The sequence below is a fragment of the Arachis hypogaea genome, chromosome 20 (assembly GCF_003086295.3).
Source record: "Arachis hypogaea cultivar Tifrunner chromosome 20, arahy.Tifrunner.gnm2.J5K5, whole genome shotgun sequence".
Lineage (NCBI taxonomy): Eukaryota > Viridiplantae > Streptophyta > Magnoliopsida > Fabales > Fabaceae > Arachis > Arachis hypogaea.
The window spans coordinates 16378697-16397773 of record NC_092055.1 but is presented as its reverse complement, the minus strand read 5'-3'; the positions used below and the strand labels follow the sequence as shown (position 1 = coordinate 16397773).

At 32.5% G+C, this 19077-nt stretch overlaps 1 protein-coding gene across 1 annotated transcript; it reads left to right on the top strand.

The window, feature by feature from the left end:
• Positions 1-1086: 1086 nt before the first annotated feature.
• Positions 1087-1503, top strand: LOC112785517 (uncharacterized mitochondrial protein AtMg00810-like). Its single transcript, XM_025828979.1, has one exon. It carries the CDS (start codon positions 1087-1089, stop codon positions 1501-1503), a length of 417 nt encoding a protein of 138 aa, XP_025684764.1.
• Positions 1504-19077: the final 17574 nt, after the last annotated feature.

Below are 19077 nucleotides of genomic sequence, written 5' to 3'. Positions count from 1 at the left end.
GGGCTTCAAAATCTTATTGAAGGCATAGTTTTTGGAATGGTTTGGGCTCTATTTATCCCAATTGCACTAAATGAAAAAAATGTTGAAAAGAAAAATTTATAACCAGCCCAAAAAAGAAATTTACAAATCTATTTCTAAAAATGGAGACAAATGCATGAAAATGGACTGTTGGGTCCAAAGAGAGAATAATTAAATGGAGCTCAAATCCGCGACGGATTAGTCATTGACCTGCCGAGTTGGGGGATACCATGGGCAACTAAAAAAAAACGAACATGTTACCTTGCTGGATGCTTGTGTGAGCGTGGCTCCTCTTAGAAGTTCCGTTGTCTACTTATTCAACTAATGATATGTTTCATGCACATTGGCTCACCTATCTTACGGGGAGTTAGGTTAGAGATGCTTGTTCCTTTGGATACATGGAAACTAATACATATGCTGAGATTAGGTCTGTTGAAGACATTTCTATTATGCACTCTCAAAGTTTCATAGAGATCTGTATAAATAAGCCAGGCAGTTAAGACAAAACTAATGACAAAATAGAACAAGCTGTAATATGAGAGGCCTCAGAGGAGATATGGAGGATAGTTGTAGAATGTTTGCAACAAAGTAGAAAACTTTCTTCCTATGCCACATAATAGGTCATTATCATTACAAACACTACAAAAAAGATATTGAATACCGTCGAAATTTTTGTCGGCGTCGCAAGTTATCAGCAGATTTATCGATAAAATTACCGACAGATCTGGCAATTAATTCATCAGGTCCAAACATTACTAGCAGTTTCTATATTCCGACAGTAATTTCGCCAGTAAAATTTGGAAGGAAACAACAAAAAGTGACGCGTCTTTTTACCGGTGATTTACTGTCGGATATATCCGACGGTAAACTTGTTTAATGAAACATTGCATTTTGGTCACACGCAACTCTTTACCAGCAGATTTATTCAACAGTAAATTCGTCGGTAAACATGCCCTAGATAACGATATCTATCTCTCTCAAGCTAAGTATGCTTCTGATATTCTTGCTTGAGCCGGAATCACAGATAATCGCACTGTGTCTACTCCTATTGAGTCTAATGTCCGATTTATGGATGACACTGTTTTGGATAATCCTACTCTTTATCGACAGCTCGTTGAAGGTTTCGTCTACTTGACTGTCACACGACCAGACATTGCCTATCCAATTCATGTTCTTAGCGAGTTCTTGTTAGCTCGTACTAATCACTGTGCGGCAGTTTTTCGCATTCTTCGCTACATCAAAAGCACTCTGTTTCATGGCCTTTATTTTTTTATCCATTCATCTTTAACCCTTCAAGTGTACTTTGATGCTGATTGGGTTGGTGATCCCACTAATCGTCATTCTACTACTAGTTATTGTTTGTTTCTTAGTGACTCTCTCATTTCCTGGCGAGCCAAGAAACAAAAGTTCACTGCTCGATTATGCACCAAATCTGAATATCATGCTCTCGCTGACACTACTGCTGAGATTGTCTCGATTCGCTAGCTTCTCGAAGATTTGGGTGCTCCTCAATCGTCCTCCACTAATTTTTATTGTGACAATCGCAGTGCTATTCAGATTGCCCTTAATGATATTTTTCACGAACGCACCAAACACATTGAAATTGATTGTCACTTTATCCAACAACATCTCCTTATTGATGTTGTTCATCTCATAGCTGTTGGGACTCTGGATGAGACTGCTGATATTTTCACAAAGGCTCATCACCCTACTCGTTTTCGGGCTCTAGTATCCAAACTCAAGATGGTATCTTTAGGTCCCACTTGAGTATGAAGAAGGATGTTAGAGTATAACTAGGATCAATTAAGATCAGTTAGCATCAATTATATTTACTTATTAGCATATCTGTATAGGTATTATAAGATATTATGCTTTTATTATTTTGATTTCTCTAACACCTATATATATCCTTGTATATTGTATCATTGCAACACACTCAATAATATACAATCACTTTCTTCAGATTATTTTCTTTGTTTCCAACAATTTTATTTTATTTATTTTTTATTATAAGCTGTTCTTGAACTGTATGGGATGATTGATGCAGATACGAAGGCAATATTGTTCTGCTTGTGCAAGATAATTCAGTTCGTATGTATAAATAACCGTGACCGTCAAGCTTGCATCTAATTGTCTTGCTAATTTTGTTGCAATGTCTCTGTATTATATTATTCTTGTTTTTTTCTTGTTGTTGTAGTTACTTACTTACTGTGCCTGCTACAGGTTGTTAGAGAGAGACAAGAAGTTCGATCTTTTGAGATAGGCCCTCAGACTCTTCTTCACCGGAGATAAAATTGATTTGCTGAATGCGTGAAAATGGTTAGAAGAGCCAACTATGTCATCCTCCTTAGCTACAAAAAAAAAGTTATCTGGAGAACTTAGCTACAACTGCATTTCAAATTATAGAAGAAGTTTGCTTTTGTTATTAATGATTCCTTAAGAATGTGTTTGCTTAATGGATGGAAGAAAATAAGACATAAATACAAATATATAAATAGACATAGACATAACAATACATATTTTTTTAGTTTGTTTGATAAATAATACACAATACAATACACAAATCACAATTATATTAAAATGTCAATATCATTCTTTCTCTTTGTATCATCAACACTATATCACAGAAATACCACATTAACTGTCCCCACTTCAATTTGTTACTTTTTTTTTTTTTTTAAGATTGGTACAGTTACTACTAATATTTTCAACAACTCAAATATAAAAACAACAAAATTCAGATATAATTTATCATAAAAAATTTAAAAATAAAAATATAGAAAAAGAAGAAGGTTATGGGACGGCTATGTCTTCTCCAAGAAATGACGGTGATGATGTCTCAAAATATTAAAAGTAAAAATAAATAAAAAATTTGTGTCCAACATAAAAAATTCGAGTCTCAACTTCCTAAAGAAACACAAAATATACGTCTATTGTATGCAACTTTGTCCTTTAAAAAATTATCTCTCCAATCAAATAATAGACATATACCACACCGTATTTATGTATTAAATAGATATACCCACTAATCAAACACGGTCTAAATTATGTTTGACTAGTGTAACCCGTTTTTTGTTGGAATTTTCTATATTATATAACATTATGTATTATACAATTTTCAATAAGATCATAAAAATTGAGAAATAGACATATTATTTTAAATATTTTATTTAAGTTATTAAATTATAATATTCGGTCAAAAATTGGGGTGTAATCGGTTTGATTTGATTTGGTTTGGATCGAAAATCAATTGAACCGACCTGTTTGGTTTTATGATGACATTACCCATTCGGTTTGCTATTTGTGACACAACCGAACCAAACCGAACCGAACTAATAGCAGTTTAGTTTGGTCAATTTTTTCGGTTTTTTAAAAGCTAATAAACATAATTTAAATGACTATAAAAGGAAGTTTAAAGCAGTCAATAAACTAAAATAATAAGAGTACATCACATCTAAATTTAATACAATTTCAATTTGTCTAAACAATTAAACATAAAAACAAATACAATTAAAAATGTCTAACAAACAATAAAAACAAATACACTTTAAAATTAAATAAAGACCGAAACAGCCACTTTAAAACTAAACAAAATCCAAAATAGCCACCATGCTTAATCTGAATTCACACTAGATTCATTATCATCTTCTTCGGTTGGTGTAATTTCTACAAAAATAAAACAAAGAAATCAATATAGATTATAAATTATAAACATAAGCTATGAAAGGATCCTCCAATTGTTTTCACACCAAAAGTTTCCAAAAATCCACACCAATTATTTTCAACCCCAAAAGTTCACCAACTTCCCTCATCAATCTCAGCAAGATTGAACACCCCAAAATATCCTCCAAAGCCAACATAATTTCTAGAACAACATAGCATCAGCAATGCTCTCAAAACTGTTCCACTTACACTCACAACACTCACATTCCCATTCTTGTTGGAACAAAAGGCAAGGAATAAGGATCTGCCATTCAATTCTTGTTTTGTATGCATAATGATCCAATTTAGGTTAGTCACTATAGTTATTGATTTTTGTTTTCTAATGGGGTGTTTGTATTTAGGTTAGTCAAACTCATCTTCCTATTTAAGCACAGACCAACAATAACAATCAGATACAATAATTTTAGTCAAACTCGTCTTCTTAATTAACCAGACCAGCAACAACAATCAGGAACAATATTCTTCGCAATATTAAAAAAATTTACAAACTACAGAGAGCATTTGTCAACTTCTGTGAAATTAAAAAATGGATTATTCTTCGCAAAATGGCTGAACAATATATTGATTTGTGAATTTAACTAATATATATGCCTTTAATCAACTATAAAAATATGAAAATCACATTCTAACCTTCGAAGAAGACATTGTTCAGTTGCTTTTTGCAGGAGAGGGCTCGGCGACTGGAGTGCTGCTCCGTTTAGGGTTTGTTGCAACGACTTAGGGTTTGTTGATTCGGCGCGGATAGGACGACGATGTGGACTGCACGAGGGCACAAACTGGACGACGCTGCGGGCTAGATGACGGTGCTCTCCAGCTCTTTGCTATGCCTGCGAGTCTGCGACGGAGAAGAATGGATGACTTGTGACGACTTTGAGCGACGATGGACGACTTCCTTGATGGTGGACGACGTTCTCTGGCTCTCTGGCTCTCTGACTCTCCCAGCCTCTCATTCTCTCAAGCATGGCCGCATGGAGGAGGAAGAATGGAAGATGGAAATGAGCTGTGGGTGAGTGGGTGTCTGGGTGAGGGTGACTGCGCGAGTGAAAGCGAAAGAGGGTTAGGGATTTTAGATTTAGACTTTTATTACTAGGTTAAACTAAAAGTAAACCGGTAAAAAGAACTACTATGTAACACCTTCTTCGGTTCGGTTCGGTTTGATTCTTACAAAGCCAACCGAAAATTGAACCGAACCGATCAGTTTAATTCGAAAAAAACAAAAAAAAATAACTTTTTTTATTTTCCATTCGGTCATTGTAAATTTCGGTTCGATTTTACGGTATTTTTCGATCCAGTTTGATAATTTACACCCGTAGTCAGAAACATCTTCCTTGGATGGACATGGTAATAAAAAGTCAAGGTTTACGGCCATGTTCATGTGAAAGCTGACCAAGCAGTGGAAATAATACTATCTTGAAAATTCCAACAACATGCAGAAAATTAGAAAAACATTTACTAATACAGGAATATTATACTTCAATGAGTTAATAATCAAATTCGTTTTTAAAAGATAAAATTTAAGTTAAATTAGTCCTTCCATAAATTAGATGATAACATAGTAGATTAATACCACGTATTATAAAATAATTGGTTGACGTGTCAGATCAGTGACACCTGACACACCATATATTACTTGACATGTAAAAAAATTATTTATAATTACAATAGTCTCTAAAAATATAGACGTAAGTAAATTTTATCTCTAAAATTTTAAAAATTAATAAAATTAATCCTTATGTAAATTTTTTATTTTTTCTTCATAATATTAAATTTAAAATTTTTTTGATACTACTAATTTTAATATTATTTTTTAGACCTTAATAAACAAAATTCTCTTTATATAAAATAATAAAAATAATTAAATTATTAAAAAATTATTTTGTCATTTGTATTTTAAAATTTTATATTTAAACGAGTTTATCAAATTATTATTAATTTTATATTAAAAAATTTAATATTTTGAATCTCACTAAATAATATAGTAGTTATTTTAAAATTTAAATCTTTTAGATTTTTTAAAATTATAACTTTTATTATTGTTTAATTTATATGGTAGAACTCAATAATTAAAAAAACTGATTTGTGGGATCACTAATTGAATTTTAATATTTTAATATATTTTTTAAAATAATTATTATTTTTATTTAGTGAAATAAAAAATATTAAAACTTTTAGTATATAATTAATAATATTTTGATAAAATTATTTATATAAAAAAAATTCACTAAAAAAAACTAGAATTTGAAAATGAAAAATCTAAAAAAACATGAGAAAATAACTTTTTAACAATTTAATTATTTTTATTATTTTATTTGAAATTTTTTTATTAAGGTGTAAAAAATAAGATTCAAATGAGTAGGATTAAGAAATATTAAAAATTTTAAATTATAAAAAAAGAGAGAAATTTATAAAGATTAATTTGATCAATTTTTAAAATTTTAAGGATGAAAATAATTTATATGTGTACTTTTGGGGATTAATTTGATTATAAATAAATCTATGACATATCAAATGACATGTGACATGCCAGGTGTCACTGACCTGACACGTCAACTAATCATCTTGTGATACGTAGTATTAATCTACGCCGTCATCATACCACGTGGCACTTAATGTGATATATCATTATCTAACTAATAGAAAGACCAATTTGATTTACGTTTTGTCTTTTAGGGACTAATACGACTAAAAAAATTATTTAAAGATTAATTTAAAAAATAAACAATTTTTTAAAAATAAATTTAACTATTAATTTATACTTTAATTAGGAAGGAAAAAAATATAATTAAAAACAAGAGAGAACAGAAACCTTAACTGTCTATCAGCTAGAGAAAGCATTTATTAGCCACATCAATTATGTCAAAAACATTTAAAGAGACATGTGCAATGAAGAACCAAATTATTAGCAAGAGAGTACAATTGGAGGAAGAAAATTATTGATCCCACTATTTATATGAACTTTTTTTTATCTAGTATAGAAAAATTATGACATACAATGATAAATCACTACAAACTACTAACTTTGCGTTGGTCGAGTGATGGAAAAACTCATTTCGTTTACAATGATTTTGTCTTCTTTGTGAAAGTCTGTAATAATCTGATACGAGAAATAATCACAGCTTCTCAAATCAGATTGGTCAAGTTATTAATGTTATATTGTTACTCATTACCTACTAATTAGTATCCTTACACAATAATAATATTTCTACATCATAGCATTTATCTTAATTGAATTCTACATCATAGCACTCATCTTAATTAAATTGTCCTTGCATTAGGTATTTAGGAGAGGACAATTTATTTGGATAAAATTATTGGCAAAAATGATGTTATATTTCACAATATTTTCTTATTTAATTGAAGGTGAATTTTATGGTGCTTTTGTTATGGTGTCTAAATTACCTAACTTTTTTTTTTAAATAAAAAATAAAATATTTAAAATAAAAGTAAATCATGTAAATTTATTAAATATTATTTATTTACCTTTTTTAGTAACTTAGGTACAAAGTGATAGACACCATAGCATTTACCTTAATTGAATCATATTATAGAAATGAGAATTTTAAAGTAATTCATTTTAATTATGGCGTTTGGCACATTGTCTAATAGAATTAGAATTTCGTTAACAAGCATCCTGAAAACACTTTCATCCTCTTAATTAATGTCTTCATAATACTTTTTAGCTAAATTCATAAAATAATGTAATTTGATGATTAAAATTTGATAAAGTTTAAATTGTATAACTAAAAATTTTTTAGAAATTGATTTGAGATATTATTTTAGATTTTTTGACGACTTTAATTTAAAACCGTTCTATTTACCCCGTGTGAACTTAAATAATCAAGTTTCAATATGTAATATTATCTAAATGTTTATTCTCACAAATACTATATTATAAAAAAATTGATCAATTAAATAAAAAATTATTTTTATATATTTCAATCTATCGTTTAAAATATATTGTCAAAATCTGCTTATATAATAACTAGCGGCTCAATCGGTACAATCGTGTCTGTTTAGCCATTTTTATTATTTTTAAAAGATTAATTTTTATATTTTTATTTTTAAAATTATAAATTTGATAAAATAATTTAAAAATTAAAAATAAAAAATATTTAAAATAAATATCAAAATTTTTTATAAATAATTTAAGTTTTAGAACGTATAAAATTTATAAATTTAAGTTAAATAAGATGTTAAAAAAATTTGTTATGTTACTATTATGTATAACAAAATCAAGATAAATATTTATAAAGTAATTATTTACAAATATTATATAAGTTTATTTATTTTTTTAACAGTATTTAATTTAAAATAAAAATAAAAATTATATTTAAAATATTTTTTATCCTCATATATAATTCTAATGGATAAAAATATTTTATTTTTTAAATTTTATATTTAATTTATTAAATTATCTTTAATATTATTACTTTGTCAAAATTATTAATTTATACTTTTATTATATCCATTCATTGTATCATATACTATTATTTTCTCTTATTATTATTCTCCATACAAATACCTGTCATCATTGTCTCATCACCACTGTTATATTACCTTATTCTCCTTTTTCATTTTCTTCTTTCCCTCTCATCTTTTCTTCACTCGATCGTAATTAATTATCACCAAGTAGCATTACCGTAATTTTCAATCTTGTCTAGCACTTGGATTTATAACTATCTATTCTGTTAACTTTTATAAGTTGTTAAAGTATTATTAAAATAATTTATTTTGTGTCTTTTAAATATCTAGATATATAAAAATAATAATTTTTTTATGTGTGTTAAGGCATCTTGTTGTTCTATTAAAAAAATTTAAGACATAAAGCATTCAAATTTTTTGCTCAAATGATCAAAATTTAATGTCAGTAATCCTAAAAAATATCAAAATATATTATTTTTAACTAATATAATAAAAAATAGTACATTATTATAAAATTTTAATTAATAATTATAAATTTAAATTATAATTTAATATAATACCTTAGAACAATAAGTTGTCATTGCTTTTCATATTTGATTGTTACTGTATGAGTTTTATGTTTATTTTATTGTGCACATTAATTAAACTATATTTTATTATTTTACTTTGTATGTTTTGAAATAATGCGATCGTAATATAAGGATGACATTAGTTTTTCATAACTAATGCGAATTTTTTTACTATTTTATTTGTCATTTAAATATTATCCATAAAAAGTAATTACTTAAAGTAAAATACTATATAAGAAGAGATAGAAAATTTTTGAATTTATCGTTCTGGTTTGTTCTTAATTCTCACTTGATATTACTAAAATTTAATAGATTGATGGTGGTGATTCTTTTTTATTAGTTAAAAAATTTTAACTCTATCTCTCTTTTAATTTTATTAAATAATTTTTTAGGTCAGAATAATTTTAACTTCTTCTATAATAAGTATTTTTAAAATTATATAATATATAAAAGATCACATATTTTTATTTTATCTTAAAAGTTTCATATTTTTTTATCAAAACATTATGGTTAATTATTATATTTTTATATATTATCTTTGTATAATATAATTTTTTATTTATTTTTTATTTTATTTTGGTTATCTAAATTAGCTTGTATATTATTAATTTATTTTTTATTATTTATGTAATATTTTTTTTGATAGTTATCCATTAATAAATTTTGAATTGACAATTTTATTTATTGTATTTTAATATGTTTATTTTAATTACACTCAATAAATTACTTAAATACAAACCTATTCTATTGAACTATTTTGTGATTATATGATTAGAATCGTTTAAACCAGAGATATTTAGACTCTATAATTTTTAAAATAAAGAGAAAATATAATAAAATAAATCAAAAAATCTAATAAAATAAAATATTTTAAAAATAGAAGATTCATCAAAAACACAATAAAATAAACCTTAAATTGACTGTGAGGCACAAGAAAAAAGAAAAAGAACTAGCCATAAAGGTTGAAACATTAAGAAATATATAACACAGAATTTAGATGTTTATTGAATTATTAGATTATTTAAAAATCAATTAATAAATGTTCTTAATTGAAGAGAAGAGAAGTTATGCGTAAAATTAGTAATGATAATAAAATCATATTAAATTTTTAATTGCAGTGAATGAAAGCGAGAAGAAGATGGAGGCGATACAATTCAGAATATTAAAAGAAGGAGAAGGACGACCGCAATAAAAATATAGGAAAGTACTTCTAGTGGAGAGAGGAGAAGCAATAAGAAAAAGAAAAAGGTACACTCTTTTTCATCGTTTCAAAAAAAAATTATAATAGAATAATAAGATCAAACTGTTGGTCAGAATAAAGTACTCACATAAAGAATATATTCAAAGTAAAATGATAAGATCCATAAAAAAACTATTTATCATGCTGATTGAACATTTCCTTACATCCTAATTATTTCTTTTTCTTTTGTTATACATGACGCTGCATCCAAATAATTATTCCATACAAAGAAGCGTATTTAGAATTGGGAAGAGAAATAAGAAAAATAAAAAAAAAGTTAAAAAAACTATAATAGAATAATAAGATCAAACTATTGGTCAGGATAAAGTATTCACAAAAAGAATATATCCAAAGCAAAATTATAATATTCATAAAAAATTATTTATCACTCTGATTGAACACTTCCTTACATTCTAATTATTCTTTTCTTTCTGTCATATATAGTGCCGAAAATCAACCTTTGACATAGTTATTATCTAGTTCAGTAAGCCCAAAAAATACATTCAAGTAATTATTCCATATAGAGAAGCGCATCCAAAATTGAGAACAGAAGTAAGAAAAATTGAAAAAAGGTGAAAAAATTAAAAAGGTAGACTATTGGAGTAAAGAATTGAAGAAGAGTGTTGAGTTTGGAAAACTTATATGATGATCAAACATTATTAAAATATAAATTAGAAAATTATTAAAATTATTATTAAGTATTTTATTTAATAATTTTTAATAGGTTGTTTGATGATTTTTGTTCAAGTGTGCAGAAAGCAAATTAATTTTTAATATTGGGCCAAAAGCTAAACAAGCCAAAGATGATCATTGAATTAAGTTAGGCTTGTGCAAAATTAATTAAGTGGCTGAATGTTAAAGAAAATAAAGAAATTCAAAAAGGGCCCAAATCCTTTTAAAGCCCTTGATAAAATAAAGTAAGAAACAAGTGGCCCAAAAGATTTGAAGGGAGCCATTCGGTGATCACAAGAAAGCTTCCTCAAGTAACCAAAAGTTTCATACGTTACTCCATGCCTTGGTTATTGGAACCCAAATCTCAACTCAATTAAATTCATTCTTTGATAACCAAAAGTCTTACACGTTACTTTAAGTCTTGGGTAATGGAAGTGGGAATTCAATTTGATTTAATTCCATTTAATGCTTCCACTAAAAGCTTTCTTTCTTCCTCTCTTCTCTCTCCTCTCTCCTTCGGTCACATCTATCCATCAAAAAAGAAGATAGAAGAAAAGTGAAGCCTCTAAAGAAAAGCCTATGAAAAAAGGTTAAGAAAGATTGCTACAGAATAAAGATTTGGAGAAAGGCTTCAAAATTTTGTTACCAATAAAGGAAGAGATTGGCTTCGGGCAGGAAGCAAATCTATCTTGGTAAAAAGTTCATTTTCGTTTTTGTGCATCAAGAAGAAGATAGCATCTGAGTCTCTAGAGGGGAAGAAGCAAAAATGGAAAGCTTGAAGCCAGCCTGGGTCAGACGCTCATCAACGTTCAGAATCAAATCTTGGGGGCAAAGTTAAGATCAATGGCCAATATTGAAGAAGTTGGATGAAAAAGGATGAGAGAGATGCATGCAACAGATTTGGGCTCTCTCTCTCTCTCTCTCTCTCTCTCTCTCTCTCTCTCTCTCTCTCTCTCTCTCTCTCTCTCTCTCTCTCTCTCTCTCTCTCTCTCTCTCCTGTGGTGAAGACGCCGCTACTTTGATGTTGAGAAGAAGACAATGCTAGGGATTGAACGTGATTCAACCTTGGAAGCTTTACTCTTCTATATTAAGGGTGAACGACCAAGGGTTGAAGGCAAGGAGTGAGAGCACATGTTTGGGTTCCATAGCTCTTTGAGCTGTTTATTCTTCTCTTTCATGGCTTTCATTGAATATTTTTTTTCTCAGTTTAGTCTGTCTGTGTTTCATTGGTAAAAGGCAAAATGTGAGGTTTTGTAAGAAAAAGCCAAAGAGTGAAAAGAGGCAGAGAGTTAAAGAAAAAATCATAGTTATCTCAGAAATTCTTTGTATGTATTTCTGTTTTGTTGTCATGATCCTGACGGAATTCCCTTGCAAGTTGGATTAGTACTTTGCGGTTGAAACCTAGGTTTGAGTCCTAGTCAAGTTCAGGTTGGGTTAGAATCTGGACTTGTTCCCTTGCAAGTTGGATGAGCACTTTTCTGTTGAAAGCTAGGGTGAGACCTAGTCAAGTTCAGGTTGGGTTAGAATCTGGACTTGTCCCAGATAGGATTGGGTAGATCCTAGGGAGAATTGGTGAATGTAATTCTGTTGAAAGATAGTGAAATTCCATCTCTATTGTGATGGAGACTGGATGTAGGCTGCATTGAACTTAGCAGCTGAACCAAGATACATCTTGATGTGATTCTCTCTTCTCTGCTTCGTTTTTGCTTCTGGCACTTAGGAGACAAAATGAAAAATGTCTCTCAATCTATTACGAGAAAAAATGAAAATGTCTCTCAACTTCTTACGAGACAAAAGTAAAAACATCTCCTGAAATTTTTTTGCAAAGGCAAAAGTAATATTCTGCAAAAATGGATAGCTAAGATTCAACTCCCCTTCTCTTATCCACCGATTACCATCAAAGAGGTTATTCGTGATTTTATCATAACTGTTAGTGAAATACTGATGAAAATAAGATAAGAGAATATGAGTTGTTAAATGTGAAAGCTTTTTTATTTAACGTAACCGCGCGGATGTACGGGAGAACCTCTATCTTTAAGGGTGATAATTAGAACTTAATTTTAGATACCAAAATTTTATATATTAATATTATATATTGTTCACTTAATAAATATATTTAAATAACCATGACTCAAAATGCGAATTTCATATCATTTAATTTCTTTATGCATAATAATAAGTCTATATGTACAATATTAAATCCTACACATTATTGTAAAGCTACTACATTTACATGAAAAAGATGGCATGGTAGCAAGGCACAGGAATTAAATTATCTAATTAACAAGACTACAAATTAAAAATAAAATAAAGTTCAATATGCACTACTCTTTTGAATCGGGTGTATGAACCTCTATTGCTAATTAAATATGTACTAAAAAAAGGGATCAAATTACATGAACCTCTATTGCTAATTAAATATGTACTAAAAAAAGGATCAAATTACACGTGAAGATTCATTCGAACCTTGTACCACCCTTTCTTAAAACAACCCAAAAATGTCCATCCATACTTTACGACAAATCTGATGCTTTTAGATCCGTTTGCCTTTGATTCATCCATCTCTAAATAATGATTAATCACCAATAGAAGAAGATACAATAAAAAACAAAAACAAAAAACGTAGTATATTATAGCAATGTGATGAGTTCGGTGATGAAATGATGGTGATAGGAAACTCAAGAGCTAGTAATTAATCAAGCGTAGTCTTGGGCGATCAGATGAAAAAAAAATCTTGTGTTGGGGGAATTGAAGAGGTTCTAGTATTCTTATAATTCGTTTTTCTCTTTATGTTCATTACCTAGTGTGTTATTGATTGTCTTTTATAATTGGATTATGATGGTTGATAACGCAAATGAATGATGACAAATTGACAACTGTTGTAACAGATTATTATGATATAATAATATCCTGATATGTGTCAATTATTGACTTGATGAATATTAGTGTAAAGTACGTGTATGCTGTATTTAGTGTGTTTTGACTTTTGGATATGATTTTGTTTTTGGGTAACTTAGGATTTGTTGTTAGTTGTATTTTTCTATTTCTGGCTCTGCCAGGTTCAAATTCAACTACTGTTCAAAGAATGTTATTCACTTTTTTTTTTCCCCAAATGGAAATCAAAATAGAATTAAAGAGTAACAAATAATTGGATTGAATCTTGTTTCTTCAAGTAAGTAGAACTCCTATAAAACTTCTCAACCACTTAAAAATAGCTATTGCAATTAATTTCTAGTGATGATAATAATATTGGTAACGTTTTTAATAAAACTTTATGTTTAGAGAGCATATATAGCTCGAATTTAATAAGTTTAGGTAACTGTCTTTGGATGAAATTATATGAGTATTGTAAAAATCCAGTTTTCCATAAACAATTTTTTTTTTACTATTTTAAAATTTATTTCGCAAAATCTCGAATCACGGTCCAATAAGAAATAGTGAGGCTGACCCAATGGTAAAAAAATAAAAATAAAAAAAATAGAAATAAAAAAATAAAAAATGAAAAAGAAAAAGGCTATTAATATGGTCAAAATTGACTTTATGAGGGTAATTAATTTTCTCTAAGTCAAGTTTGACTAGTAAATAATAGATATTAGATTACTATTGGTTTATTTTCTCACTAGAGACTTTTTGAGCCGAAAATTCACTTTTAGTAATAATTTTGCGTGCACCGAGAAAAACTCTTGTAACCGAAAATTTCGAAACCAATGCTAAAAATAATTCCTACCTTGATAATTGTGTCCCAAGATTAATATTAGCCATTCATTTATGATTTATTTCTTTAAGAATAAATATTAGCCATTAATTATTTTATCGCACGGTAAAAGTTACCCGAACCGAATTTCTGACTAGTATTCCGCAAACGACTCCTAGAGACCCCAAATCTTCTTACTTGGCATCCAAGCAACTTGTATCTCCTTCTCAGCTTCTGGGTCGAGACTATCTCAACCTTTCACCCCTCTCAACTGTGCTTTTAACCTCGAGTAACTAATTGGGGTTAACCGTGGATAAGCTCGACATGTAAGTGCTGACCAAGCTTCCTCGTTTTCACGCCCCTTATTCATTGAAGCTCAGCCCTTGACCACGAAAATTCCAGCCCCTTTTATCATCATAAATTCAGCAAGAATTTGCCACAAAATTCACAAAACACTTTACACATTTTTACACTCTTTTGACTGAATTCTTGAGAGAGAAAGAGAGAAAATTCTTGCACCTATTTTCTGCGCCCCAGCCCATATTTCAACTCTTCTTCTATTGTTCTTCATGTATTCTTCAAGGGCTCAAACCATACAAGCACAAACGGTTGCCTGTTTTCGCTAATCTTTGCATTTATATCGAAATTTCGGCTAGGTAAACTCTTGTTCTTTCTCCTTTTCTTTTCTGTTTTTTTAAAAATAGTAGGCATGATGAATTTTACTCTCCTCTATGTTAGAGAACTCCTCTTGAAACATCCATGGAGCATGCCTAAGGAGTTAGAGAGATTCGAGCTCAAAGTGGTTGACTTTCGACGTTTTTGCGACACTTTGGGCCAAAAACGAAATTGCACCATAACCAGCTGTGTTTCTTCCCTTGTATGCACTTTTTCTAGTGTGTGAAAGGTTTACTAATTGAATTACATAAGAGGTAACGGTTAGGATTAGTTAGAGTATGGTTGTGCTTGTTTTCGGTGCTTATATGAGCTACTTTGTAGTGATTTTGTGCTTGATTTTTAATTCTAAAAATTTAGTGATAATTTTCTATTTCTAGACTGTTATTTGAGTGATATATGAAGTTATTTGCCTCTATAAATTAAATGTATGGGACAGTCAAAAATTAATGGAGCACTCGGGATTTAAGTGTCAAGCCTTAAAAGTCACTAAAAGTGGATAAAAATGAAAAACTGTACCCCTGAAAATCCAGCCACTAAATGATCATGAAAGTCACGTGTATAAAGGTTAAAAAAAATCTAGAAAATTGATTTTAATACTATGGAGTGTAAAAGTAAGAAGGGTGTTATGGTTATTTTTGGGTAAAAAGAGGGTTAAAAATGTAATTTAATGGAAAGATAAGTAAAATTCTAAACTTACTGTCATCAAGGATAAATTAGTAATTATATAAATTAATCGGTCAAGAATATATTTACAATAAATTTTTGGGTCTAAATAAAAGTTTTAGTAAAAGTTAGAAGTAAAACGGTAAAAAGTGGTAACTAGAATAAGTAAATAAATTAATAAAGAGTAAAATGATCTTTTAGGTCCCTTAGGGTAGAATTGGTATTAGTTAAAAGTATTATGGATAATTTGGTCATAGAAAAATATTAGGATTAACCCGGTAACATTTAGACGGTTGTTTTACTCAAATTTTGTTTATGTTTAAAAGAAAACGTGAGTATCTCAATATCGCAATTGTAACGTTAAATAAAATTAAAAGGAATAAAAGTAACAAATAAACATATAAATTGTTCGTCACCTGGTGATCTTGGGTGCTCAACGGGTCGGGTGATTTCGAGGGATGAGCGGGCGAGATCCTGGAGTAGCGCAGAGCGGGTTCTTGGTCTCTAACCGGAGATTGGTGGAGTTGGTGGTGTGACGGACGAGAAAGGGGGGTCGCCACCTGCAAGGACACTCCGACGATCAAGTCAGTGTCCGTACGAAATGATAGCCAGATTAGGAAAGGTGATGTGTACCTTGGGGGGAGTGATGTCCTCTCCCCTTATATACTGTGCTGGGTGGGCCCAACGATGACCTAGCCCATTGGCCAGGACGCCTATGAGCTGTTCCTGTCCACGTGGGGGAAGCAGGTCATTCTGGACTCCGGGTCGGGGCTTCGGGTGTTACCCCGAGGAAGCCGACCCGACCGGTTTGCTAGGTGTGGTGTGCCGGATTATGCAGGTGGTGAAGTTAGATGTCGACCGGGTCGGGTTTTAGGAACCGGCCCGTTGGATTTCCTTTGAGGGGTAGTCTGGGCCTGGGTCAGGGGTGGTGCCCCAACTCGTCGACTAGTTGGGCTGGACCTATAATGGTCCGTAACAGTGCTCCCAACGCGCTGGCCTTGAGGTTTGGAGCTCGTGGCTAGGCGCGTTTGTCCTACTCGCCGAGACGGGATGTGTCCTTCTTCTCGGGAGTTCGTTGATGGCGTTTCGTGTTTCTCACGCGTGGTTATCTCGTCTCTGACACCGCCTCCTTGGCTTCTGTGTGGGGCATTAAATGCCCCATCGTTTCATGATTTGAAATTTGCGTGAAATGTCAAATATGCCCCTGTCTTTTGGCGCTCCTTCTCGACGGTTACATTCCTTGCCCCCTTTTTTATTTTTACAACCTCCTCATTTCTCCACTCTTCTTTTCTCCTACTTCTACTTTGCTTCTCCTCTCTTTTCTACTACTTGCTCGCTCTTCTTCACCTTGCTTTTGTTGCTGCTTTAACCTTTCGGCCTACTTCTTCATCTTTTCTGGTACGTTGATTTTTATGGTTTTTGTTTTGCTCTTTCCTTTTGGTATTTGTGCGTTTCCCTTTATGCATGCCTGGGTTTTTTGCCGCTTCTTCTTTTAGAGGGGGCGCCACTGGATTTTTTTTGAATCTTGCTTGAGTTCTGGGCTAGTGTAGGGGTATCTGGAGGGTGATTTTTGTTTTTACTGTTTTAAGGGTTTCCGACCTCCCGTTTTGACTAAGTGGTGCCCCCGCTGTAGGTATGGCCGAGCGCCTTGTTCTTCCGAACCAGGCTCAGCGCTCACTAGCTGACTTCGTTGATCACTATGCTTGGGTTTCTTCTGATGTGAAGGACACTCCTTCCAAGGTCACAAAGGAGGTCCTCCAGGACTTGCGCCAAGCGAGGCTCTTGTGTGGGGGTGGTCCCGAGGAGGCATTTTACCAAGTTTATGTCCCTGCTAATCGGGAGCGTGTTTGCCAGAAGAACTTGGCGGCTCCTCGGGTCATTGACTGGTTGTGGGTTTATGAACCCATGTTCACGACCTTGGGGTTTCACCTACCCTTCTCCCCCTTTGTTATGGGTTTGCTGAACCGCTGCGATGTAGCTCCATCGCAACTGCACCCGAACAACTGGGCTGCCATCCGGTGCTTTGAGATGGTTTGTGAATATCTGGAGCTTCCGACCTCTGTAAACGTCTTTCTCTACCTTTTTTTCTTATGAATCCTTCTCGCCAGGGGAAGGCGAAGAAGGGGTATATGTCCTTCAGGGCCCAACAAGGTCGTAGGATTTTTGGTCTTTTTGAGGATTCCTTCCACGGCTTCAAGTCTACTTTTTTCAAGGTTAGGCTAATTGAAGGTCATCAACCTTTTTGGCTTACTGCCGAGGGGGAGAGGCGGATCCCGACCTACTGGAGCTTCGGGGTGGGATCCGATTATTTGATAAAAATATCCTATGATTGGTTGAGTCCGGAAGACCGTAATATTGCCGATATCTTGTTGGCAATTTTTGGCGAGAAAAATCTTAACCCTCGTATGGTTATGGGGGACTGTGAGGCCGGCCGGTCGTATGTTGGTGAGTTCTTTACTTTTTGCATTTTTTGTGTTTTACTCTTCTATCACTCACGCCTTTGGTTTTTCCTTCTTCTTTGCTTACAGTTTCCATGGCTAGTGGGAGGAAAACTTTGGCTGACTTGATGAATCTCATCCAAGGGGATGGTGAGGGTGGTGAGGACTCCTCGGCGACTCCTTCGGCGATTCAGGACCAGGGGGATGCCGGGGAGGGCAGCGGTCGGGCTGACGGGGCCGACCAAGGTCAGTCGGAGAAGGTTGAGCCCCCCTCTGAGAACACCTCGGGGAATCCGAGTGTGGAGGCGGAAGCTCCTTTTGACGAAGAGGATCTAGGGTTTGGTGATGACGACTTACAGGTCGTTAGCAACCCTAAGAAGAGAAAACGGGATTCCGGAAAGGTGCTCTCGGTTATGGAGAAGAATTTTGATTCTGGGGGCTTCATCGAATCCCAGTTGCTCCCAAGCACCGAAGAGTTTTTTCGTGATGCCGACCTTTCTGGGCAGGCGAGGTGGATCTACCGCAGTCTTCTTTGAGCTACAGCTATTGCCAAGAAGGTGAAGCCTGTCTTGGGCAATTATCATGCTATGGAAGTGAAGCTTCGGGACTCCCAAAAAGATCTGACGAACTCAAGATCTCGGGAGGAATCTCTGAAGACAAAATTGTCAGATCAGGAGAAGAAGGCTCAGAAGGATGCCAAGGAGATCAACAGGCTGGTGGATCGAGACATCGCCTTGATGAAAGATTTGAATACTACTCGTGGTGAGACTGCTGCTGCTGAGAAGAAGGCCAAAGAATTTGAGGAAAAGCTGAAGTTGGCGGAGAGCTCGGCAGAGGCTGCTCGTCAGGAGATGGCTGCTTTGAAGAAGAAAAACAAGGAGCTTGCAAAGGGGCCCAGGAGGCCGTGAAGTTGACTGAGGAGGGGATCAAGCTTCAGGTGGCCGTGCTGGCTCCCGATCTCGA